The 24,852-nt window shown below is 51.3% G+C and overlaps 1 protein-coding gene across 1 annotated transcript; it reads right to left on the reverse strand.

The window, feature by feature from the left end:
- Positions 1-8,826: 8,826 nt before the first annotated feature.
- Positions 8,827-10,518, reverse strand: POU4F2 (POU class 4 homeobox 2; the record flags this gene model as incomplete). Its single annotated transcript, XM_080638964.1, has 2 exons — positions 8,827-9,768; positions 10,222-10,518. 2 exons carry the CDS (start codon positions 10,516-10,518, stop codon positions 8,827-8,829), a joined length of 1,239 nt encoding a protein of 412 aa, XP_080495090.1.
- Between the last annotated feature and the right edge of the window lie 14,334 nt (positions 10,519-24,852).

Consider the following 24,852-nt stretch of genomic DNA (forward strand, 5'->3'; position numbering starts at 1 on the left):
GCCTGACTTCCCCAGCAGGAAAGAGGCTTTAAGGAAGAGAAAAACTTTCAGGTAAGTGGTAGGTGGTCTCTGGTGGCTGCATCCCTGCCAGTCTGCAGAACCAGCTAGGAAATGTTCTCCAGCCCTGGAGCCAAGAGACACTGTGTGACTGCTGATTCCTCTCCTCTCTTCCCACCCCAAAACCGCAGGGGCAAAACCGAACTGCCTGTTTGGAGCACATACTGTCCCCAGCCCATGGCCAAGCATTGCTTGCGAGGGTGTTTATGGGCTCTGGCCAGCCCAGCAGAGGCAGAGCTGTCTGCGCCCAGGCTGGTGGCCCCATCCTGCGTCACTTCCTAATGTAGGCACAGCCAGGAGGTGCTGACCTGTGACACTAACCCAAGCTCAAGCGAGAGCTGCACTGAGTGGCTTCCCAGGATCCCATCCCTTCAGCTATGCTGCATGGATGGTGATCCTTTTCTTGTAGCACAGGTGTTGCCACAAGCCCCAGCACTGGCTTTTAGTAGTGTCCTCGCCAGGGCCAGCAGCAATCGCACAGCCTGGGCTGCATCAGTCATCACCTCTCTCTGAACACAGCCACCCCGCCATGGGAGGTGAGTGTTCCCCAGCCATCCTGAGCAGACCAGGGATCAACCTGGCCAGACAGACAAGAACTGGGCATGTCACCCTCCACCACCCCCAGCCCGCTGTTGACATCCACCCTGTGTCTGCCTATTGATGGAAGCTGAAACAAAGAGTGGTTTAAATTGCAATCAGGCAGGAGGGTAATGGGGCGCAGGCGGACACCCCAGCCATCATGGATGAGCTGCAGCACTTACAAGAGGATCCTAGCTGGGCTTCCCCTGCTCCATGAGGAAGGGCCAGTAGGAAAGGACTGAGGGCATCTTCACATAAGAAACTTGGGGGAGTTATGTGTCAAGGCACCAGGCACGTCCATTAATAGTCATTTTTAGAGATGCTGCATTTTAAGAATGTATTCTTAAGGAACCTGTGTTTCCAAAATGAAGAGCAATCAGGACAGGAATTTTACAACTCAGGATGTAAAAACAGTTTCAGAAGTTACATCTTTTGCATAGAATCTGTTGTGTTTAAGTGTGTGTTTGTGAGCACCTGCAGGATGGACACTTTTATTATGATAAGGTTTGTTCAAGCCCTCCTCATCACGTTCTTCTCTGGCCCACGGTGCTTCGCATTGCTGCTCGGTGGGCACAGCCACACGTGTTGCTGCCAGAAGCCCATCCCAAGAGTCACAGCCATTACTGGGATGGGAATGGGACCTGTACACAGCTCATTCAGTGCTGCACAGCTACTATGTCTGCCCACAGAATAAGGCAAGAACCTGAACTGCTTCTCATTTGCTTAAAAGCTGTAAGTGCTGTTGCCATAAAATGTTCCCATCATTGTAACACAAGACTTTTCCAGGGCTTTTCCTCTCTCTATCTGGCATGGCCTGGTTTGCCCAGCTATGTTTGACACAATGCCTTTTAATGCCTTTGTTAAATACAGACAAAGCTAACTCCCTGTAAAATATCCCCTCCTCCCCCAAAAACTATATGTATGTTCTCAATGTTAAGTTTACCCCACCTACTTCCATAGTTTTCCTTCCAAAATAACATGGTGCCACGGGCAGGAGAAGAGCTATGAGAGCAGATGGGTAGGAAAAGGCTTTCCACCATGCAGCGAGCCCTTCTCAAATCCAGCAGGTCACACGCATGCACCCACACACACCCTGAGAGGACTCAATCCCCAGATGCCACATGCAAACAGACAAGAAAAGCACATGCCAGCCACATGCACAGCAATGTGCAACTGTGTCACATCTCCTGTATGCTCCTGGTGGCAACAGCTATGAGCACTTCTGCAAGTACCATTCAACGTGTCAGCCTTGGGCCTTCTGGTGGCTCTTTGTGCCTCTAGGTTTTGCCTACCCAGGGTGATGCTTTCACTCGTTGTCCTGAAGGCATTATCCTCTGCTGCTCAGAGAGTATTTGGGACCAGTGTACCAGCGGTGGCTCTCAGAAGGGGCTCACGTTGCTGGCAGCGACCCTGTAATCAGAAGAAAATGTGTCCAGCTCTTCCAGGACTAGGGCTGTACGCACCCAACCCCGCACAGATGGCCCCCTGGGCTCACTGTCCAAGAGGCAGGAAGGGCTGGATGCGGCTGTGAGGCTGCTCATACCTCTCGCTCCCAGCTGGAGAGGAGATGGATGTTCCCACGGGTGTCAGTGTGTCTCCAGGACTGTGGTGAGGTAAATACCCATTTGATGCTGGCCTGGGTAGAAAGCCGGTTACAGCCGCGGGGGAGGGGGGGGGGGGCGGGTTGTGCCGGGCTGCAGCGGGGTTTGAAAAGCCATTGATACCTTCCTCCCCACCCGCCCGCAGCCCCCCCTGCCCTGGACCCTGACCCGCAAGCTCTGGGAAGGTCCGGGGGCAAAGGGGCCTTTCCCATGCGTGGCGAGAGCCTCCTCCTGCGAGGAGAGTGATTGCCGGCGGCCTCCCCACCTCTGCCTATGCCGCCAGGGCAGCAGGGGCCCCTCTCCTGGGCCTCGGGGCGGGCGCTGCGGGACTCTGTGTCCCTCCCCCGGGGGCTCTGGCCCCTCCGCACGGCTGTCACAGCCGCCTCCTCCCCGTTATTTACATCCGTCTTTAGCAGTCTAATTACCCGCTTTATTGCTTTCGCCCGGGGGAAGCCCGGGGACGGCGGCGCAGGGAGGAGGGGGGGAATGTCCCCGCAAGCTCCGCTCCGCCAGGGGCGGACGGGGAGGGCTCAGCCGGGCCTGCCCCCTCCCTGCCTCCTCTTCACAGGGGTTGCGGCGGGGGGGTTGGGGCAGGTCTGCGAGCCTCGCAGCCAAGCAGGGCTGGGGGAACCTCGGGGGGAGTGGGGAGGGGAGGATGCGGAGGAGGCTCCCCACCGCCTGAGGCGGCTTCGCCGTGTTGCACCAAAGCGATGTGCGGCAGCGGAGGGAAAAACCCTGACGGAGTAGGTGGATTTTCAGACGAGCGGCAGAGGTAATTTATTGGCCTTTATGCTCTTCCAATGGAACGGGGGAGAGCCGCCGAGTCATGTCTGCGCATCATTAAGCGGGTTTACTCCGCCTCGGCCAAAAGAGGTTCCTCTCGACCCCCGCTGCCGGGGAACGCCCCGCGGCCCAGCCCACAAAGGTGCCCCGGGCCTCCCCTGACCAGGGCCCAGCGCCACTGTGAGGGGTGCTGCCCTAGGGGGAGACCCAGCCTCTCCCCGTTCCTCCAGGTTGTCCGCGACGCGCTCGCTCTTCCAAACTCATCTAAATTACATCAATAACAGAGCGCACTCTTTAATGAGCTCTCAACTTTAAAGACTTGAAGGATATTAACAAGCCGCTTGACAAATGGTGCTTAGAAGCACATTAAAGACGCTGCTAATGGAGCGCATAATGACGGCTAATTTTCGATCAGATATAAATTAGAGCCCCAACAGTTATTTGCCTTAAGGACTTTATGTAAATGATCCTGTTCTGTATAAACGGGGAGGCGAGAAGCGAGCCGAGCCCCGCCGCGCCGCTGAGCTGTGCTGCAGCCGGACGGGATGCGCAGCCCCCGGCTCCGCCCGCTGCGGAAACACCGCAGGTCGCCGCGCATGCTTCTGCCCCCTCCCCACACACAAACAGCCCCTTCCACGCCGCTCACAGTGGCACCGGCCCCCACAGGCAGCCGAGAGGATTTGCTGGGGGAGAAGGTGGAGGCCGAAAACTGGTCTGGCTCCGGGGCTGGTCGTTCTGGGCGTCCTCCGCGGCCGTGCCCCAGCCCTCCGCTACCGATGGGGCAGGGCCGGGAAAGACGGTCCAGCTGCGAGGCTGGCTCCTGCTCACACACACCCGCTCCGGGGCTGTCCCGGCCTTTTTTCTCCCTCTGTTGTGTCACTTTGGGGGTTGTGTTGAGTTTTGGGGTAGGTCTTTGGTTTGATTATGTTCTTTTCCTTGCTTTCAATTTTCTTTGGCAACAAGTGCCGGTGGCAGGGCAGAGAAGGCCTGACCCACCCTGTCCGGGAGCCGGAGGCGGCCTCCGGTTTTGTGACACCTCCGGCCCTGTGGGGTCCTGTGAGCAGGTCAGCATCGCCCTGCCGCTGGAAGGGGAGGCCGGCTTCCTGTGGGAGCCCTCGGAGTCTGCCTGGGGGTTGTTTTTGGCTGGTGGGTTGGGATTCCTTCTCTCCACTCCCCTTCCCTCTTCTCTGCGGGGTGTCTTCCTCCCTCCCAACACTGCGTGTACCTTTGCGAGCGAGCCGAGCCGAGCCGAGGCGAGCCGCGGGGCAGGGGCAGCTCCTGCGGGTCAGGGCTCCCTCCTCCGGGAGGGCCGGGGTGCCACCTGTCAAAGCAACAACAGCAATAAAGGCGGGAGGGGAGTGTTGTGTCCCCGTCCTCTCTCCCCGTTAACGCGCAGAGACCACAAACCAACCGGGCTGCTCAGGAGCAGGGCGGCTGCTGGGGTCTGCCGCCTCCTCGCTAACGGGGACCTGGGGCCAGGGTCCCTCTCGCCACCACAGACCAGCCACCCCCTCCCGGGAAGTGGTTCTGGGGGAAAACCGGCGATTCCCCGATCTTCCTCCTCTCAGTGCTCTGCAGGCCGGGGCGCGCTGCCACCCGCCGGGGCTCAGGAGTTGCGCGGGCGCGGAGGGCCCCGCTAGCGGCCGTACTCACCCGGGCGACCCCGGGGCTGCGCCTCTTGCTCTGCGCTCGCTGCCCCGATCCATCGATTTGTTCCTGGAAAACGCGGCGCATTCTTATAGCAGCCACGAGCAATTAATATTGCATTAACCCGATTAAAGAAAAAAAAAAAAAAAAGCAAAGGGAAAAAATCCGCGCCCCGCCGAAGCCATCCATTATTAACGCGGGGGTAATTGCAGACCCGAGACGTTGGGGGTGTGCGTGTCGTGGGGCAAGGCAAGCAAACACGGGCGTGACAGTGTGGCGGGAAGGAAGGGGAGCCGAGGGTGGCTAATATTTAATTTCAGGTCTGTGGTTTTCTAATTCGAGATTAAAAGCAGTCACGTCTTTGAAGCCAGACACTTGGTGTAAATGTACAGTTAAAATATTCTATTCCAGCGTCCCCAGGCAGAGCTCTGCTACTCCCAGGCTTCATTAAATTTTAATTATCATCCCAGACTGAAGCAAGGGAAGAGAGGGAAGACTGTCCACCTAATTGCAATTGATAAAGGCAAGGAAGCCGAGATCTTTTTCCTCGCCGTGCACGCACAGCAGTTGTTATTGTTGTTGTTTTAATGCGGGCAAAGCCTGGCGAGGGCAGCGTGAGAGTCTCCTCCTATAGATCTGCTGTATACAAAAGATGCACGTGAAGGAAAGTGGGAAGTGATGTTATGAATGATGGAGGGGAGGACACACATCAGATCTTGGAGAGATCTGGCGAAAGTTCAACGGAAGAGCCAGGGACCCTCATTAGCGCTCGGCAGCTTATTGTCTCCCAAAACAAAGCGCGGCGGGGCCTCAGCCCCTCCCGGCCAGGGCAGCGGTGCCGAGCGGCAGCGGAGGGATGCCCGGTGCCCGCCCAGGCTCCCTCGGAGCCCCCCACCACCACCACCTTCCCCCGGCTCCTTCCTGCCCTTTCGTTTGTTATAATCTGCATGCGTGGGACAGGCAGGTACTGGGGGAAGTCGACCAATTGCCGCAGGTTTTTAATTTGGGGAAAGCAAAGAGCAGTCGATCTTCAGGCAGTAAAACGTAGAAAAAAAATAAAACCCACCGCGTTTGCTTTCTAAGCAGCTTCCTATTATCACATCGCCACTTAATTTTATTTCCATTCTCTCCAAGTTAAATAGAAAGCCGAGCTCACAGGGGAGCTGCCATGTGCCTACAGACTGGGGATGTCAAGCAGAGAGACTCACTGTGCAAAGTTAATTTCAATTCCCGAGGAGGATTTCACATTCTCGCTCGCTCTGACCCGCAGTAATTAGCTGAGATAACTAATGATTACTTACTTATTCCTTGTAATTATCTGGATTTAATAATTCGCTGTGTAATTTATTAATTCGCCCGTAATAGCCTTTAAGTGAATGGCTCATTTAAGAGGGCGAAGCAGCAGTTCAGGGGCTGTTCGCCGCCCGCTGCCTGCACCTGCTGACGGTTTTGGGGGGCTCTCTGTTGCTTTCAAGGGTCCCACTGGCCCAGGCCCCTGCCGGGCTGGCTTGCCGCGACCCCTTTTTCCCTCCCCCACGACCCCGCTCCCGCGGAGGTTGCGCGGCAGGGGAAACGGGGGCATGTCCCGGAGGGGGGGGAAGAGGGGTTCGACGAGGGGCTCAGCCCTGGGGTTGCCCGCTCAGCGGGGCTTGCAGAGGCGCACAGGAGTGCGCGGGTTCCGCGGAAGGGCAGCGCCGCCCCTTCCCAAAACGGCGTCCTGCGCCTGCAGCTCCGGCAGCGGCTGAAGGCGAAGAAAAGCTGCGCTGAGCACTCGCGGGAGCCCTGCGTGCCCGCGGGATTTTACGGTACCGTAGCAATGACGGTAACGAAGCAACAAACCCTGGCCATAACGGGCTCGCGGAGGGGGACCTGGCTGGGCCGGCAGTGCTGGGAGGGGAAGGGACTAGGCGATGCCTCTGCGGCCCTCCGTGCCCGCGGAGCCACCGGCCCTGCCGTGCTAGCAGGCCGGCACCCTCGGCGTGCCCGAGCGGCTTTGAAGATGCAGCTGGAGCTGGTGGCTGCGCGGAAATATGAATATTTAATAGGGGTTGGTGGATGATCTCCTCTCCCCCTCCCCACCGCCGCCGTCGGGTTTCCCCGGCTTTTGTGAGCGCCACGCAGAGAAATTACTTTTCTCATCCCCTCTTTTTGTTTGTGTTTGGTTTGGGGTTTCTTGCGCGTGTTCGTGCGTGGCACTTTGGGCTGCCCCGCGCCGGGAAGCAGAGCGGGTCGGGCAGCGGGGGCGCGGCGGGGCATCCCCAGACCTACATACCCCCCATATACACGCACACATCCCCCACCAAGCTCCACGCACAATTCCGGCCACGCACACGCTTACTCACGACAGCCGCGGCGCTGTCCATGGTGCTGCCCGCACCCCCGGGCTGCTCTCCCAATTTCCCCCGCAGCGGCTGCGGGATTCGGGGGACCCCGACACCACCCTTTCGGACCCGGGGCCTAAGCGAAGCCCCGGCCCGGAGGCGGCTGTGAGCTCGGGCAGAGGGTTTTAAAGCAAGAGGCTGCAAACACGCTTGGACAAGAAAACGTTAAAACCCTTTTTTTTTCCTTTTTCTTTTTTTTTAATGAAAGACGATTCAACAACATTTAAAAATAACTTATTACATTACTAGAATAAATAAACCTATTAACCAAAACAAAAATAATCAAACGAAATCGGGCCATGTACAGAACTTAAGACTTCAAAACAGCCTCGAATAGAACAGCAGTACAGCAGAATCTGTAAGAATATATCTATATGTGCTTCAACGCCAATGAAATATTTACAGTCCATACAGGGACCCAAACGAGTACCCTCTGTTTATTGTTGTCGTTCCAAAAAGAAATGTACAGAACCAGTTGTGAATTTACAAGCAGAGCAGCCTGGCTCCCTCGCTTTCTTACAAATTGAAATTTGGCTTCTCTACAACCAGACCTCCAAAAGGGACTTTTCCTCCGTGGAAGAGCATTGTGATTAAAGGTAATAAATAACCGACCGACCAAATAAATAAATAAATATAAAAATATGTAAATAAATAAATAAATAAATAAACAACCCGATAGATAGATAAATAACCGAACCGGTTTGAATCCCGTCGCGATACAGCTTTGAAATCGAGAAAGACGGATATTGTGCTGGCAAGGAACCCGAAGCGACAACCCCAACACCCTCCCTCCCCTCTGTCACCTACGCGGCCGCGTCCTTTCTCGCTCCGGGAGCAGAGTGTGGTGGGGACAATGTGGGAATCCCCATTAAATATGTAACGCGGTAAACAAATACCTCGGACAGTGAATCAGGCTACACAAATAATGTAGGACATCTACTACAGGGTGCCGACGCCGTACGAATAAGAATACTCGCCAGAGAAATACCTTAGGTTTAGGTAACGATTCACAGATGGCCAAAAGGGACGTTCAGAAGAAGAAGAGAAAAAGCTCACATTCATAAATCCTACCAACACAAAATATTTGATTCTCACTATCAATTTTTTTTTACTTGTATGAAGACTTAGATTAAAGAGGTGTAATTAATTAGAATGAGCACGAAATGAAGTTGCTAGAGAGATAAATTAATAATTTACAAGGGCTTGTTTGGCAGTAATCTAATAATAGCTTTTGAAGACCAGTGAACACAGCAGGATCAGCTCTTTCCCTAAGCGTTATAACTTCAGAGAAGGAAAAGGATTATAACCACAGTAAAAATATATATATATTTATATATTTATAATACGCAGTGTAAATGCAGAAAAAAACTGCCTTTTTATCATCATCATTATTAGCATCATTATTATCGTAATCATCATTTAAATCAAAATACTTTTGAGACGTCTCTTGCAGCGCGAAGCCTCGACTCTAGATTCAAGTTTGGGTCCCGGGGAAGCCCTGGCGTTGCGGCCACGCCGCTGCGAAGTGCTCCCTTCGCGCTTGCACCCAGGCGAGGTCTGTAAGAATAAAAACCAGCGGTACTTGCCGGGCCGGGTCCGGGCGGCGGCTCCGCGGGGAAATTCCCCCAGAAAGTTGGGCACGGGGCGGGCTGTGGGGTGGACTGGGGAAGGGGGGTTCCTCCTTTCCTTGCTTTTTTCGTTGCTGTTGTTTATTTATATTTTTTCAATTATTATTATTATCTGTTACGGTGATGCTGTTGGCTCCCTGCGGTCGCGGCTCAGATGCCAGCCGAGTACTTCATGCGCTTCTGCTTCTGGCGCTGGTTGCAGAACCAGACGCGGACCACGTTCTTCTTGAGGTCCAGCTTTTCGGCGATGGCGGCGATCTTCTCGGAGGAGGGCCGGGGCTGGAGGGCGAAGTAGGCCTCCAGTGAGCGCTTCTCCGGGGCGGCGATGGAGGTCCGCTTGCGCTTCTTCTCTGCGCCGCTGAAGAGTTCGGGCTTAGCCAGCTTCTCGCGGTGGGACTTCTCGGCCTCCTCCAGCCAGGCCTGCAGGATGGGCTTGAGGGCGATCATGTTGTTGTGGGAGAGGGTGAGGGACTCGAAGCGGCAGATGGTGCTCTGGCTGAGGGAGCCCACCCCTGGGATCTTCAGGTTGGCCAGCGCCGAGCCCACGTCGGCCTGGGTCACCCCCAGCTTGATGCGGCGCTGCTTGAATCGCTCAGCAAAGGCCTCCAAGTCGCGGGGGTCGGCGTCCACGTCGCTCATGCAGCCCATGTGGGCCGGCAGCCCGTGACCGTGGGCCATGCCCAGCGCCGCCGGGTGCATGGGGTTCATGCCGGCCATGTGCGGAGCATGGCCCGGCGTGGAGACAACGGCGCCGTCGGGGCCCGCCATGGCCCCCAGCGCCAGCCCCGGCGTCAGATGCTCCAAGAGTTCCCCCTCCAGCGCCTGGTGGGGCTGGTGGTGGTGATGGTGGTGATGGTGGTGGTGGTGATGGGTGCCCGACAGGGCGGACGGGTGGGAGATGGGCACCGAGGAGGAGGAGGCGGCCGAGGTGCAGGGGATGGTGTTCATGGTGTGGTAGGTGGCGTCCGGCTTGAAGGGGCTGTGGTGCGGCGGGTGGTGGTGGTGGCTCTTGCTCGGGGAGACGATGTCCACCGCTGCCAGGGCTTCGGCGCGGGCCAGCAGGCTCTCGTCCAGACCGCCGAATATATTGCTCTGCAATTGCAAATAGAAGGCACACATAACGCTCAGCAGGGAATTCGCCTCCCCGCGCACTCCGCCGTGCCACTAAAACCTTCCCAGCATGTTAAAAGAGAAATCCTGGAGAAGGGGAGGAGGGGGGAGGTTGGAGAAGGGGGGAGGAGAAGAGAAGAGGGAGCGAGCGGGGCGAGGGAGCGGGCGCGGCGCGCAGCCGCTCGCACAGAGGCAGCTAGCTGCGGGCGGGCGGGCGGACGGGCGGACGGACGGGCGGACACACACACCAGCCGCACGCAGCATCCCAGGTCATAAAAATTAATACGGGCGGCAGGAGCCGCCGCATGCATAAGTTGGGCGAGCGCCCGGCGGCGCCGGGTGATTTGCTGCGCGGCCATGAAAAAAACATCAGGCGGATCCGGGGGCCGCCAAGGGGCTCCCCTTAAAGCGGGGCAGCGGGCGGCGGGCACCTACCGGAGGGGCGGGAAGGCAGGCCCGCCGCATCGCCTCCGCGCCTCCGCTGCCGCCGCCGGGGCCGGAGCCGGAGCCAGAGCCGGAGCCGGAGCTGCTGCTGCCGGGTCCGGAGCCGCGTCCGGCGGAGCCGCTGGTGCCGTTGCTGCTGGGGGAGCTGGCGGCTGGGGCGGCAGCTGCGGCGGAGGGGCAGGGCGAGGCGCTGTGCAGGGCCGAGTACTTGGTTTCGTGGAGACTGCCGCTGCCGCCGCCGCCGTGGGGGAGGCCGAAGGGCTGCTTGCTGCTCAGGGACATCATCATGGTGCTCGCCGCTGCCGCGGCCCGGCCCGCCGGCAGGCAGCCGCCGGAGGAGGGCAGGGGCGCGGGACCGGGGGCCCGGACCCCCCGGAAAAGCCACAGGAGCCCCGGCCCCCTCCCCTCCCCCGCGACCCCACACCCGAAAAAATAAAAATATAAAAATTAAAAAATCCGACTCGGCCCCCGCCGCCCGCACGAGCCCCGCCGGGGGGACGCTGCCGGGAGAAGAGGCTCCGGTGAGCCGGGGATGCGCGGGGGATGCACGGGCTGCCTCCTGCCCGCCCTCCGCCCCGGCTTTCGCCGCCGTCCGCCGCCGCCTCCGCTCCGGCGCCGGCTCTCGCCTCTCGCGAAGTGCCCTCCCCGCCGCCGCGCCGGTGGGTTTTACTCTCTCCCCTCCCTCCCCTCCCCTCTCGCCTGTCACTACAGCCCAACTCCTCGGGAAGGGCCCCTCCGCGCCTGCCTCCTCGGCCCCGGCCCCCCCTCCGCCGCTCCCTGCCCGCCCCCCGCCACCCCCACGCGTGCTCCGGCACTCACCGCCGCGCCGCGCCTCGCAGCCTCCCGGAAAGGGGAGGGAAAGAGCAAAAAAAGAACGGAAAAAAGAAGGGAAAATATTGGGGGGGGGGGGGGGGGGGGGGGGGGGGAGCCCGCCCCTCAAATCTACAGCCATGAAATAAAAAATTAAAATTAAACAAAACAAAAAAAGAAGAAAAGTCCCGTCCTGGCTCCTCACAACGACCCCGCACCCGGGGAGTGTCCCGGGCGCTGCCCTGGCCCCGTTCGCCGCTCCGGGGGGCGACGGAGGGGAGGACAGGGAGAGGCGTCCCGGGAATGTTTCCCTCCTGGTGTCCCCCTTCCCCACAGGCGGGGAGCTGGAGGGATCGTCCTGCAGAACGGCAGCGCTGTCCCGGCAACTTCCCCGGCCGCCGTCTTGGAAAGAGGAGAAAAGGAAAAGAAATAAAAAGAGGGAGAAAGTGGGGAAAAAAAGAGAAAGAGAAAAGAAATCGGGGAAAGTCAATTTTACTGGCGGCGGCCGGGTTTATTTCCATGAATTTCACTTTGCAGCAGGAAGGTTAAAATAAGTGCTTAGGTGTTTAATTTCTCACCTAAACAGCAGACTTGGTAATTTTAAGGGAAATAAATAAAAAAAATTACATTGTATCAGCTCTCACTGTCGCCAGCTCGGAGAAATGAAATAAATCAAAGTTAAAAGCTTGAGTATCATTTAATTATGGTGCGAATAGCGCTTGGAAAGAAGTAGAACAACATCTCTAAACAAATTATGGCCGGGCCAGGAAGGAATTATTAGATTGAAATTTCATTTAGGCTCGGGAGACACAGCGCTTCAATATGTAATCTGTTATGCCTCATCTGATTTGTATGCTTAATTCAGCTTGACGAATTTATTAGTTTTCATAATAGTAAAAAAATTGAGCAGCACTATGGGCTAATGCATTGTGTGTACTATAAATTGTATGTCACCGTTGAAAGGCTGAAGTCTATAGAAATCTTTTATTAATGACAACATAGGGAAGAGGATTTTCTTGCAAGCCTTTAAGGAGTTCATGCCAAACCTCTGCGCCTCGCGTCTCAGTAGGCTATTAACATATCGTCATCCTAATTAGGCTACTTCATGAGTGATATAATTTCAAACTTTAAATTATGTTCTAATTAACAAGGGTTGTCCAATTTGCTTCATCTTCAAAAGGCTTTTGGCTTGCCTAATTACTCGAAAGCACCGAGCATCTCCAACGCCCGAGAAAAAGACATCAATAATATTTTTGCCTTATTTTCAGCAGACCCGGGCAGGGCCCAGGCGGGGCGCAGCCCGCCCGTGGCAGGCAGCGGCTGGCAGGGAGGAGGCTGCCCGTCCCCCCGCCTCTCTCCGCCTCCCTCCGCCTCCCTCCGCGGTCCCCGTCGCTCCCGCGCTCCATTCCCTGCCGCAGCCCTTTGCGCTTCAGCCGCGGCGTGCCAGGAGGTGCGTGCGGGCGAAGGAGGGAAACCTCCCGCTTCCTGATGGAAGGAAGAAAAAGAAAAAAAAAAAAAAAAGAAAATTCCTCGTTGGCGCCGGGTCCGCGGAGCCGAGGAGGGGCTTTGTCCGCCCGGCTCCCCCGCTGAACTTCGGCACAGAGAAGGGCGAGGATAAACCCCCTCCACGCTATACATTTAACCCCTCCCGCACGGAGTTTAATTACTCGCAATAGTTGTTCTAATGTATGCTGTCACACGGGAGAACTGAGAAGGCATATCGTTAATATGAATTAATCTTGATTTTAATAGCAGCTGACAACTCATCCTCCGAAACGCCGAGCGCTCACCGCCGCCCCGAGCGGCCGCGACCGGGGTGCAGCGGGGTGCGGAGCAGCTCGGCGGCGCAGCTGGGAAAACTTTCCTCGGTTCCGGGCTCCGAGTGGCCCCATGGGGTCCCCGAGGAGGCCGCTCCTGCCGGTTGCACCCCAGGCGGAGGGGACTGGCTGAGGACCGGACCCCGCGAAGCCCCGGTAACCCGCTGCCAGCAGCGCCCTGCCCGCGGCCCCGCCACCGCCGCCTTTCCCTATTGCCCCCGTTTCCTGTGTTTTTGGAGGGTGTTTGTTTGGTTTTGATGCCCAACTGCACCCTCTGTCAGCTGTGGCGAAGGACGCCCGGGAGAGCCGGAGCAGCGGCGGAGCCTCCGCCGCCCCCGGCAGCTCGACGGTCCTCCGGGGCCTCGGGCCCCACAGCCGGATCTGAGCACCATCGGGCCTCCTAAATAAAAGGAGAGCCCTCCCCCTCCTTACCCACGCCCACAGCCTGACCCACGCAGACATCTGGGGAGAAATCACTGTCGCCTCTCATGTATCCATGTTCTGATTTATGATTAAAATTTAAAGACGCACATTCATATTTTACCAAACCTAATGCGCCCTATGAATTTTTAATCCATGAAGATGCGGGCTACACTTTGAGCAAACTCCACCTTTGTTGTGAGCACGGGGCAGCGCCAGCCCCTGTTCTACCTGAGGGGCTGCCCCTGCAGCCTCCCCGCCACTCTCTTGGTGCTCAGGAGGGGACACCCGGTCCCGCCTCCGCGGGTGCAGACGGGTGGCTGCAACCCGCAGCTTGGCGGCAGCTACCGGAACAGGCCGCCCCATCGGGCCGCACTCCCCTCTGCCTCGCCCCCTTCAGCCCGGCACTGCTGCCTGCACCGGCTCCGGCTTCCCCTCTCCTTTTCCTCCAAATCTGGTTTCTGTATGGGCAGGCACCGAGGGTGCAACTTTGACGGAGCCCCCGCCGCCCCTCGGCCTCGCCGGGGTTGCGCCGCCGCCGCAGGCAAAGTCAAGTCACGAAGTCAAACTTAAAGCCCGGAACGATCAATGAAGACTTTTGCCGTCCGTGGCGCCTCGTGCTTCCTGGCACTAAAATAAATGCAAGAAATCGAAACTTAATTACTTGAAAGAAATCCAGAAATCCCTCTGCATAATTTATCCAGGCATTTTCGTGGCGTTTGTGTTGAATGCATGCGTTTAACTCCGCAAGCTCTCCTTCCCGACGCCGCTCCCCTCGGCAGTCAGTGGCGGGCCAGAGGCCGGCCCGGCCCGGCCCGGCGAAGCCCTGGGCTCCCGGACCCCGCCAGACCGAGGGGCAACGGGAGGAGTGGGGGGGGCTCTCTGGAGGAGATCAAATATAGCTCGGGGTCGCCCGGCTCTGAGCTGAGCCCTTCCCCGCGGCTGAGAGCATCTCCGGGGGCAGGGATGCGGGCAGGGCAGCGTGCGGTACCCACTCCTCACCGCCTGCGACGCCTGAGCCCTGAGTGAGGCGCTAGGCAGATATTTTCTGATCAGGAGTGTCTGGTGTAATGGAAAGTGCCAATAAAGTAACTCAGTTATGCTGATAAACTCCCCCCTTGTCTTTAATGATACCCCCGTGGCCTCCGCAGTCTTTCTTATGAATAGGGTATGACACCTGCGAGCAGGAGGTACTACATTAACTGGCAATGCAGCTCTGGCCTCCTCGTTTGCCATCTAGCCCGGCTGATGGGAGCCTGCTCGGCAGGGCTTCTGCTGAATTCATTAGGACTGGGAGTCTGCCGGCTCGGGAGCAAACTTTATCATAGACACCTCATCGAGAATTGAAGTAATGTTATGAAAGAATGAAAAATACATTTGGGAGCTGCCTGGAACTGAAGTACATTTTGATTTAACTTACATTAACAGAAACCTAATGTAAAAGTGAAGGGATCTAACAAAACCATTAATAATTTAAAAATAATTACAGATAGTCTATCCTTACTATTCATAACCACTCAACATTTTAGACAAAGAAAGCTGAATATTCTTTGTGGGAGAAAGATGTGAGCCGACTGCTAAGCAGGAGCCATTTGGGTCACACTGCCTCTCCTCTGCTCACGTACATACATGGCATGTTCCCCACGGTGCCCAGGGCACCAGCCAAAAAGTACTTTTCCAGGAGGGAGGGTGAAAGCTGGCTGGAGGTGGAGGCAGGTCCTACCTTTGTGCAGGGCTTTTTGGCAGGTATATGGCAGGGATTTCAACCACTTCTTCTCACTGGAGTTGCTGTTTGAGGTGGGCCTGGTCTGGCATGGGAGACCAAGGATGCTCTCACACCTCCTTGGGTTCTCATGAAGCTCTGCTAGCCTTGGAGGCTTCTGGAAGGGCCTTTTTCTATCCCTAGCTTTGGTTAACACTAGTGGCAATGGTGACTCCATGCTGTGCCACACTATTAAACAACAGCTGATATCAGCACCATACATCATCTGTTTGGCTTGCCATGGCTCCATACAGAAGTTATTTTCAATGCATCATTTTAATTCAAGTTTCCATTGTATGCTTTATAGGTCAAGGGCCTTGAGCATCCTGCAAAGCCAAGATTTTGCCTGTGTTTCTGTTCATTTGTTGGGGTTTTTTTGAGATACACCTGCTGTCCAAATGCCGTGTGAAATCAGAGCAGCTGGATATGCAGCAAAGTTCACTGCTTTTCCTTACAGATAAAGTAAAAATTGTAAAGAGGGAAATTCACAGGCATAAAGTGTCTACTAAAGGAAAAGAAATATTGGACAACATGAAGTAGATAAGAAATTCAGTTTTAACTCTCACAGCAACCTATCTTACAAATAGCTTCACAGGTGGGATCCCTTCCTACCCGCTTCCACAACCACTCCTTGTGCTGAGAACATTAAGATCTCAGGGATCATTAAAAAAAAATAATCCTATAGATCACACTGCAGATGTCCTTGGGACTCTACTCTTGCTGATTTAGACAAAACCCTGGTATCTTAGATTACCCTTCATTCATTATTTTCATTAATTTCCCTTGTTATAGATGTATTATCACAAATCATATTCCAAACACATACCCTAATTAAGCAAAAAAATTCCTCTCCACCTCTGTATGCCATTTAAATGGAGCAATGAGAACTTGTGTGTTCAGCCTGGTGCCCAGGGGCTGGTGGCAGGCAGTCCGTGCAATAAAAGACAGTGTTCGTATGTCAGTGATCTTTCGAGACTTGCTCTAACTCACAGAAAACGTTTTGATTTTCCTTTTGGTCATTAACATGGGCATGTTCTCACTGCAGAGCTGTCAGCCCTCCCAAATGTTCAGTGTTCTCTATCTTCTTCTGCAGTGTTTTCAAGGTAAATCTGAGTTCCTTTTCTGCTCCTTCCTTCATGAGAGGTGTTGGCTGACGTCTTGATACGTGCCCAGGATTCACTAGGCACCACCATAGAAAAACTATGACAGGTGATAACCGTTGAAAATGGTGATGGAAACCTCACATTTCTGAGAAGGCTGTCACCAATGGATAGATGCCATTTTAAAAGTGATTTGACAGTTGTGTCACTGGCTTGGTATTCGTAAGTCAGAGTCACCAAACAGTGCTAAAATACTTCCTTAGCTAGACAGCATTCTGTGGCCAATGTGAGAGGTGTATAAAGTACAGCTGTGGTTTTTGGTGTGCATCGTGGCATGTTCCGTGCTTTCCATGGGCTCCTTAGTTTCGATGAGGTTTTGCATGGACATATCTTGCTTTTTGAATGAGCAGTGGAAACTGCTGTGAATTATCCTGTTCTCTTTGACTGTATGTCCATATGATCAGGGGATGATGAGACTCGACCTTGCTGATAAGGAAGGCCCACCAGGACCAGTGTTTGCTAGAAATATTAGATACACGGTGAAGCATCTGTTCCTGCAGGACGAGGCACGCTGAGCTCAGACTTAGTCTACAGGCTCATCCTCCTTGAAAACCAGATTTTAGTAAATTCCCAAAAGATATATCTGTGCGTAAGAGCAACAGTAATGTTGGGGGGGGGGAGGTGTCCACCTTACATGTGGGCATAGACACTTGTCTACATTTTATTCAAAGCTAATCACGATCCTCTTCTTTTTTTGGGAGGTTAAAATTCAGTAGAATTGCATTCCACCTTCCCTACAAACTTTGGGCACACATCAAAGCCCTTCCCTTCACACACACAGCATGGGCCAGTGTTCTCCTATCCCTTTTTATAAAAGAAATTTTGTATGTTCTGAAGACTGTTAATACAATGAAATAATATTGTGAAATGCCACTGCAGCTCCTACCGACATTTCCTATTGGAAACAGCCTGTTAGGAGTATGTTGTCATGTAGCTCTTCCACTCTTGAGTCAGCAATTGAATTCCAGTGAAATCTCTTACCAAAGGCAATCAAACTGATCAATGGGAGTTTTGGCAGTAACATCAAACCTGATGAAATGATTCTGTGTTAAGAACTCCAAGTACACACACAGAAAAGGGGACAGAGCAGAAAACAGGACTATGAAAATAAAGACAAAATAAGATAGAAAATAAATGATACCCAGGAAAAAAAAGGGTGCAAGAGATTAGTAACTGATTGACATAAGTCGCCAATCTAACACAGAGTTTAAAATGCAGGCAGCACAGTTGTCTGTAACACAAACTTCTGCAGAGGCATTTACTCAGAAGAACTCTTATCCACATATCCTGGTATACATATTTTGCTGAATTAGGCTGAACTAAACTTGTGCTTAACCTGTTTACTGATTGTTTTGACAGGATAATCCAAAGAGGCTGTCATTTTAAAACTTTCAAATATCAGGCTGCATATGGCCTCATACATGCCTGTTGCTATGCATATATGGTAAATATAGCACCAAATAGTATTTTCACTTGTTAACCGTTAGCAATGACATTGCCTGGCAGGTACCCTGACACAGTGAACTTCTTTGATCAAAATGCATTTGTTTCAGCCAGCACGTTTTCCTGGAGTAAGTCAACTTGTTGCTGCACATCCAGGAGATGGAGGCAATACTTTCTAACAGGTCCCAGCATCCCTGTCTTTCCCAGTGACTTGTGCTCCCAGTGTGCTTGCCTGTTTCTGGAAATATTCCTGCTGGCTTCATACACTCTAGCCCAAAGTAGGTTAAAATGGTGGGGCTGGTTTTGGTTTTTTTTGGTTGTTGTTTTGTTGTGGGTTTTTCTTTGTTTTTTTTTTTTGTTTGTTTGTTTGTTTTTGGAGGGGGGGGAGGGGATTTTTTTTATTCATTATTTATTTATTTCTTTTAGCTTGATATCTTTTTCAATAACGTTTATGGATATTTTTGAACGAGAGTACTGGATCCGACAAAGCTTTTACCATCATTAAAACCTGTCTGCTTTAAGTGCTGACAGCAGTAGAATGGCTCTTTATAAGGAGGGATGGACTCAGGCGCGCCCTGCCCGTGGTCTGTCCATGCTGGTGACCGGCGGTGCAGCATCGGCTCGGGGGAAGCCGCCAGTGTCCCCAGCGCAGGGTGAGAGGGTGCGGGTGGCTGCTCCATCCCTATGGATACAGCTGGGGCACCCTGCGGAGGGCTGCTCCCTGTTTTCTTCAGCAGCCCAGACGCCGGGAAGATGGGCTCGGGACCAGGATCCTCCCCTCTTTTCCCTCCCCTAGCCCTCGTCGGCCTCGGGTGATGCTTTAGGGCGGCAGCGGCTTGGCAGCCGGGGCCCGTCCGTGCTCCCGTGGGTAAAACCGGGATCAGAACCTGGGGAGCCGCCGAAGGTTTGCTCCGGTTGGGATGGCAGGGCGGGGGGTGCCCCGGGACAGTTTACTTGCTGCCGGTTTCCAGGGAGTAAGAGAAATTCCTTTGCCTTCTCAACCGGAGCCAAAAGGAAACCCTCTTTGAGATTTCCAGGAGAGCACTGCAGCCCGCCCGCTGCAAGGATCATGTGAGAGAGGTAAGTCTTTGAATGAAACATCGTTTAGTTCTTACTTTGTTTCTGTTACACCTCATGTCCTTCCATGTCCCCAGTATGACATCTCATGGCATGTCATAGTACATTGCAAATTGCTATATTGTGATTCTTACGTAAGAGTGGGCATGTTAATTTATTAGGAAAAATAAAAATGCCCCGAGGGCAAGATACATGTCAGTCTAGAAAGAAGATGGTTCAATCTCTACTTGCCAATTGCCTAGAATACTTATACATTAACCAAAAGACCAGAAAAGCTCAGAAACCTGACAAGTAACTGCTATGTGCTTGGAGGCCAAAGCAGCTTAAGTTCATAGTAGCAAAGCTCAGCTGATCTAGATGCTAAAAGGTTGGGAGAAAGGGTGTGTGTGAAAATGACCACAAAGCAGGTGGGTAGGAAGCATATCATCTTGCAGGCAAGCAAGGGGAAGAGGGTCATCAAAAGAGTTTGGGCTGATTTGATCCCAAATTGTGCTCCAGCTGGAGGGAAGCCTGATTAGGGAAGGAAAGGAGACAGGGCTGTTTTGCAACACCACTGTTTTGAGGCCTGCTGCAAAAGACAGAAGATTTCTGTAGATATTCACTCTCCCTATTATCGTGTTTTAGCAGGCGTGAGCTGTCTACACGTGGCTGTTGTTTTCACAGACTTGTAGATAAGCTGTATCAGCACAGCCCTTATAAATCCCATTGCTACCAAAGATTTATGATATAACTGTAAATGTGTGCTCTGGACTGGTGTTTTCCATAGAGGAGTTTAGTGAGGGATCTTATTTTTAGAGGGTTGGTGAATTTATTTACTATGCCTAAGATACATGATGAAAAACGTAATTTATAATGTGACATAATAAAAATGGATGATCTTTGAGGGGACAGCAGACTTCTGTACCTACACAGTATCTTTCTTGGTAACATTTTGGTAATGATTTTATATGTGCGTTATAGTGGTGTGAGAGGTGGTGACAGTGCATGAGGCAATGGTAGGAGCTGCTGCATTGACTCTGACCACTATGTGTGTATAAAGTGGTCAAGCTGGATAAAGAGGGAGGGAAGAAACACTCATTCAGCAGAGGTATATGGCTAGATTTTGCTTTTATTGATTCCCTTCAAGCCAGAAATAATTGAATGAATTGAAGCATCTTTGCTGAATTAACACATATGTGAATGCTCTGAACATTTCAATGTTCTTAAGAAATTCAACCGTCCTGGGAATAGCTGGATAGCTTTCTTCTGAGAGCTGAGATGCACCACCTCCTGTACTGTTTGGCAAGAATGCCTATTTTAAAGAGGCAGCCTAATGTTACAGCTGGTTTTAAGCCATGCTTAAACACTATTCCATTTTGTGTGATATTGCCATACCTGTTTGTTTAATTTTTAATCATGGTAACTTGTGTGTGTGTGTGCAAATCAAGCTGTTACACAAAGTGGTGGAAAACAAGAGATATCTGTATCTGTATGAATAGTGGCTGCTTTTCCCCTTACTCAGCGACTTCATGCACTTAAGGTGCTACAGGCATCTGCAAAGCAAAAGCTGTGGAAATGATAAATGAAAGCTGGGCTGGTGCATTCTTCCTCTGCAAATAACCTTTTTTTTTAATGTGCTCCTAATTGCTATAATCTGTCAAAAAGACAAAACATTTTAAAGCAGGTAGGGGATAGCGGGATCTCAGGTGATGGCAGTGCAGGGTGTGAGCAGGGAGCACAAGCCTTCTGAAGATAACTTGTTTTTCAATTAGGTCTGTGTTTCAGAGGAAAAGCAGTGGAGAAGAGCAAGAACCTGGTGCTAGAGGGTTAAAAATAGACTACTAAGTTGTCAGGATGAAGACTTTTGCTCCTCTGGTGCGATGAAAGTTAGTGCTGTAGGGGATGGTGTTTTAAAACTCTATTTTCATTAATCCTTGCCTCTGCAAAAGGAAAATCTTCCTTCAGGACTGGTGCAGGGTATGGAATAAGCACACCCAGGAACTGGTGACTGATGCTTACCACCTTCTACCTCAGGTCCCACACACTTAGTTGACTTGCTGATACAAAGTTGTCTTTGTGTTCAGCTGAAGCATTTAATCTCATATCCACTTCTGAAAAGAAACAAAACAGAAGAGAACTAAAGAAACATGACAATCTAGGCAGGAGTTAAAAATATGAGCTAACTGGTGGGGGTGAAGGTAAGGAAGCATAGTCACCCTGTGTCAGTCATTACTTACGCTGCTTAATGTACCCCCTGTAGTGACACGTGGATGCTCCAGCGCTGAGCACCAGTATGATGACTGGAGAGGTTGCTGATAGGCAGAGGTTTCAGGGTGCATGCTGCCTGTGTGTGCCACCAGGACCTTGTGAGAAGGGTGAGCTGTCAAGCAGAAGGACGAGTTTAGGCTGGGTTAATATGATGGCTTTATTATCATAAACTCAGCTGATAACAGTAAGTCTGAATCAAGCATGGATTTTCATAACTGCAAGGGAGAGTCCCCAGAGATGACGTTAGGTGTCTGGGTTCAGTCTGTTAGCTTCAGTGACTGTGGGTGTTTTGAGTTTGTAATTTCCAGAAGCAGTTAACACAAGAAAATGAAACCACTGACTCAGTGAGGTGAAGCAAATATAATACATTTCAGTACTTACTCAAAAGCTACTTTTCATCCCTGCACTTGGCTAACTCGGTCCAGGAATTTCTTCTTTCTCCCTATCAGAATTGAATTAAATCAAGATTTTAGTCCCACTTATTTCAAGACCATGCTCCAGAAAACTCTGAAAAAAATGTGCTGTGGCTAGTGAGTGACAAACAATGTGTTTGGGGTTTAGAAAGCAGCCACTGAACCTTGTTTTCCATTTGAAGCTTCTTTCTGGTTCCAAGTTTTGAGAAGCTCAGACTGTGTTGTCTCAGTTGCCATTCAGCCTCGTAATGGCCACAGACCCACCTTTCCCATCATGAATTCATGTTTAGTGAGAGTTTAATTGCAAAAAGCTGAAATTGGATACTAATCCCCTGTGTGGAGTATGTTAGAAACTGTCCTGTTGTTCTTGGAGTAAGTTGAACATAGTAGGTTTTGCAGTAGGTGGATTTGGTCTTTGTTATTTTTCTAAGAAGCTGAATGACAGATGTTGGAGGAGGATAATTCCTCTTAATTCTAAATCATCAGGTTGCTTATTTAGTAAGTAGGATGACACATGAACATGAGGCTGCCTGCTCCTTTTCAGGCACGGGTGGGTCCTGGCAGAGCTGGGCTCTACCCATGCCTGATCCCCTGGGCCATCACTGGGGCTCAGCTGCAGGATGGTGCTGGGTTGTTGGCTCTTCGGAGTGGCTGCTGTCTTGTGGTATGCCTTTACGTGCTGAAAAGCACAACTGTGCTTGCTTCTGGCTGGGGTCTTCAGAGGCTGCTGCGACACCAATAAGTAAAAGTTAATTGCAAATTTATTTCCACGTAGCAATAAGGAAAAAACACTTGGGGCCAGTTTCCTTTAAAGAAAAGGGGGGAAAAGCCTGTTCTACACTCATTTGATTAACCCATGCTGTTAATCACTGCCAGGTTTATGAACCTCTATTATAAACTTGTTACTCTAAGGGGTTTCAGTTCAGTGATTGAAAAACAGCTTTAGGGCTTGGGTAGGTAAGAGTAGCAAGAAGTACAAGTAGAAGCACTGAGCCTTTGAAGAGGTGTATAAATAATTAGCAACATATTTCATGTGGACTCTCTAGCTGAGATACACTGTCAGACCTGGGATTTTATCAGAACATGATGAAAATATAAAGAGCTCTATATTTATTCCAGCATAACAATGCTGAAATATAAAATAATTCTGTGTATTAGATGCTATTTTAGGTCACAGGTAACAGCTCTGCACTGCTGAACTGCTCTTGTATCTGCCGCAGTTTCTTCAGAAAGCAGAGTGTGTATGAAAGGTTCTTTACACTCTTGTGTCTTTTGAATCTTAGATCCATATTTCATGGTTGCAAAACATACAACACAGGTGAAAACCTGAACTGCATCTTAATAAAGCAAAGTGATGAATAAATAGTAGCCCATGCTACTGGTGCAGGGAAATACAGCTGGTAAAATAGAAAACAAAGGTGGGAACTTCTCTAAACACTCCAGTGCAAAAACCCCAAACCTCTAAACCCTCTAGGACATGTATCCATGAATCTCACTCAGAAGTGACAAAAGCTGTGTTCTTACTAATAAATAATCACAAATCTTCCTAACAAAATACAGGTACCTGGAAGTTAATGGCATTGTTAAGTGTCAGATACCAAGCACAACACTGCTTTGACCATGGCTTGGTCTAGCATCATTCCAGTTGGTTTGGGTTTGGATTTTTGGTTTTGCTTTTTCCCAGTTCATGTGGTGAAAGTGTTTGCTTTTTAGGGCAAGATTTCTGCTCTCCCGTTTTCGAACAGTAGTCCTGATCTCTGGGGAAAAGCCCCAAGCCCAGCTGTTGCAGATGGCTTTGCTCATTCCCGTATGGAGGAGGAGTTCAGTGGGCATCAGCAGGAGTTTTGTCCAACTAAATTCATTTTGGCAGTGTTGACAGATGGGTTTGGGACCCCTTTGAGAAACCCACGTGCTCTAATGCAGAGGTTATTTTAGCAGAAATGCAACTGTCTCTGCTACTTTCAGAAATGCTAACTGGACGTCAACGAGGTCAGGACTTTGAATAGGAAACTGAAGTTAAGATTAAGTTCAGTTGTTTATAGCACTTATTAACCTGAACAGAATCAAGATTTCACTCTTCACCTTTTTCTACCAAGGCTTTCTGCCCAGCTTTGAAGTCTGGAAGAATGAATCGAATTCAAAGAGTGAACTTCATTTTGCCTCCAGTTTGAATGCTTGGACTGAGTGATGGTAATCTTAGTGCAAGCCCACAGGGCAGTGAATTTCTAAGTCACGGACATAAGGCATTTTCCACCCTCCCCCTACTTTTATTAGGAATTGTATAAGCTTGTTTAAATAATCATTACAGGTTTTTAGTTGTTTTTAATTTCAGCTTTATTTTTTAATAGCTGTCATGGAATCCTGTAAAGCCATGTTGGAAGGGACCTCAAGGATTATCTGGTCCAACCTTTCTTGGCAAAGCATGATCTAGATAAGATGGCCCAGCACCCTGTCCAGATGAATATTGAAAGTGTTCTATGTTGGGGAATCCACCATTTCCATAGGGAGACTATTCCAATGGCTGATTGTTGTTGCTATGAAAAATTTTCCTCCTGTGTTCAGTCAGAATCAACTTGGGAGTAACTTGTGCCCATTACCCCTCATCTTTTCCATGTGACTCCTTGTAGAAAGGGAGTGTCCATCTTCTTTGTAGCCACCCTTTAAATACTGGAATAGGGTGATAAGGTCTCCTCTGAGTCTTCTCAAGACTGAACAAACCCACTTTGCTGAAATATCCCTCATACAGCAGGATGTCCAGTCATTGGATCACCTTTGTGGCCCTTCTCTGGACCCTCTCCAGCCTGCCCACATCTTTTTTCGTTTAGTGGGGACCAAAACTAACTAGAATGGGATAATGACATCTTTATTTCTGCTGGTGATGCCCTTGTTCATGTAACCCAGCACCCTGTTGGCTTTCTTTGCTGCAGCAGCACACTGTTCGCTCCTATTGACCTTGTTGTCCACCAGGTCTCCAAGGTCCCTTTCCACAGAACTGTTCCTCAGCCGGGTAGATCCCAGCCTGTTCTGCAGTCCTGGATTGTGTTTACCCTGGTGCAAGACCTTACACTTGTCCTTGTTGAACTTCATAAGGTTCTTGTTAGTCCTTTAATGCTTAAGTGCATTTGTATTTTAAGAGGTTAGTACTTAGCTTTAAATTGTATTTGTTCATTATGCTAGTAAAATAATTTTAAAGGAATATGCTGCATTATGAAAAAAATGGTGTTCTTTATTTATGTGTTATGTGATATGAAATGCAGTAGGATATTTATAGAATATAATACATACCAAAATAAGAAGTTCCAGCTGATATGTGGAAGGAGATAGCATCACCTCTAATCCTTCTGGGCTTAGCTTGGCAGCACTTGAACTCCTACAGATATGACGCAAAGCAAAACTGGACCTGGTGTGTGCCTGTGGGCACTGCCTGTAGCTCTAGCCATGCAATCAATGTATAGCTACTTACTCCTGCCAGT

Source organism: Psittacula echo, assembly GCF_963264785.1.
Source record: "Psittacula echo genome assembly, chromosome: 1".
NCBI lineage: Eukaryota > Metazoa > Chordata > Aves > Psittaciformes > Psittacidae > Psittacula > Psittacula echo.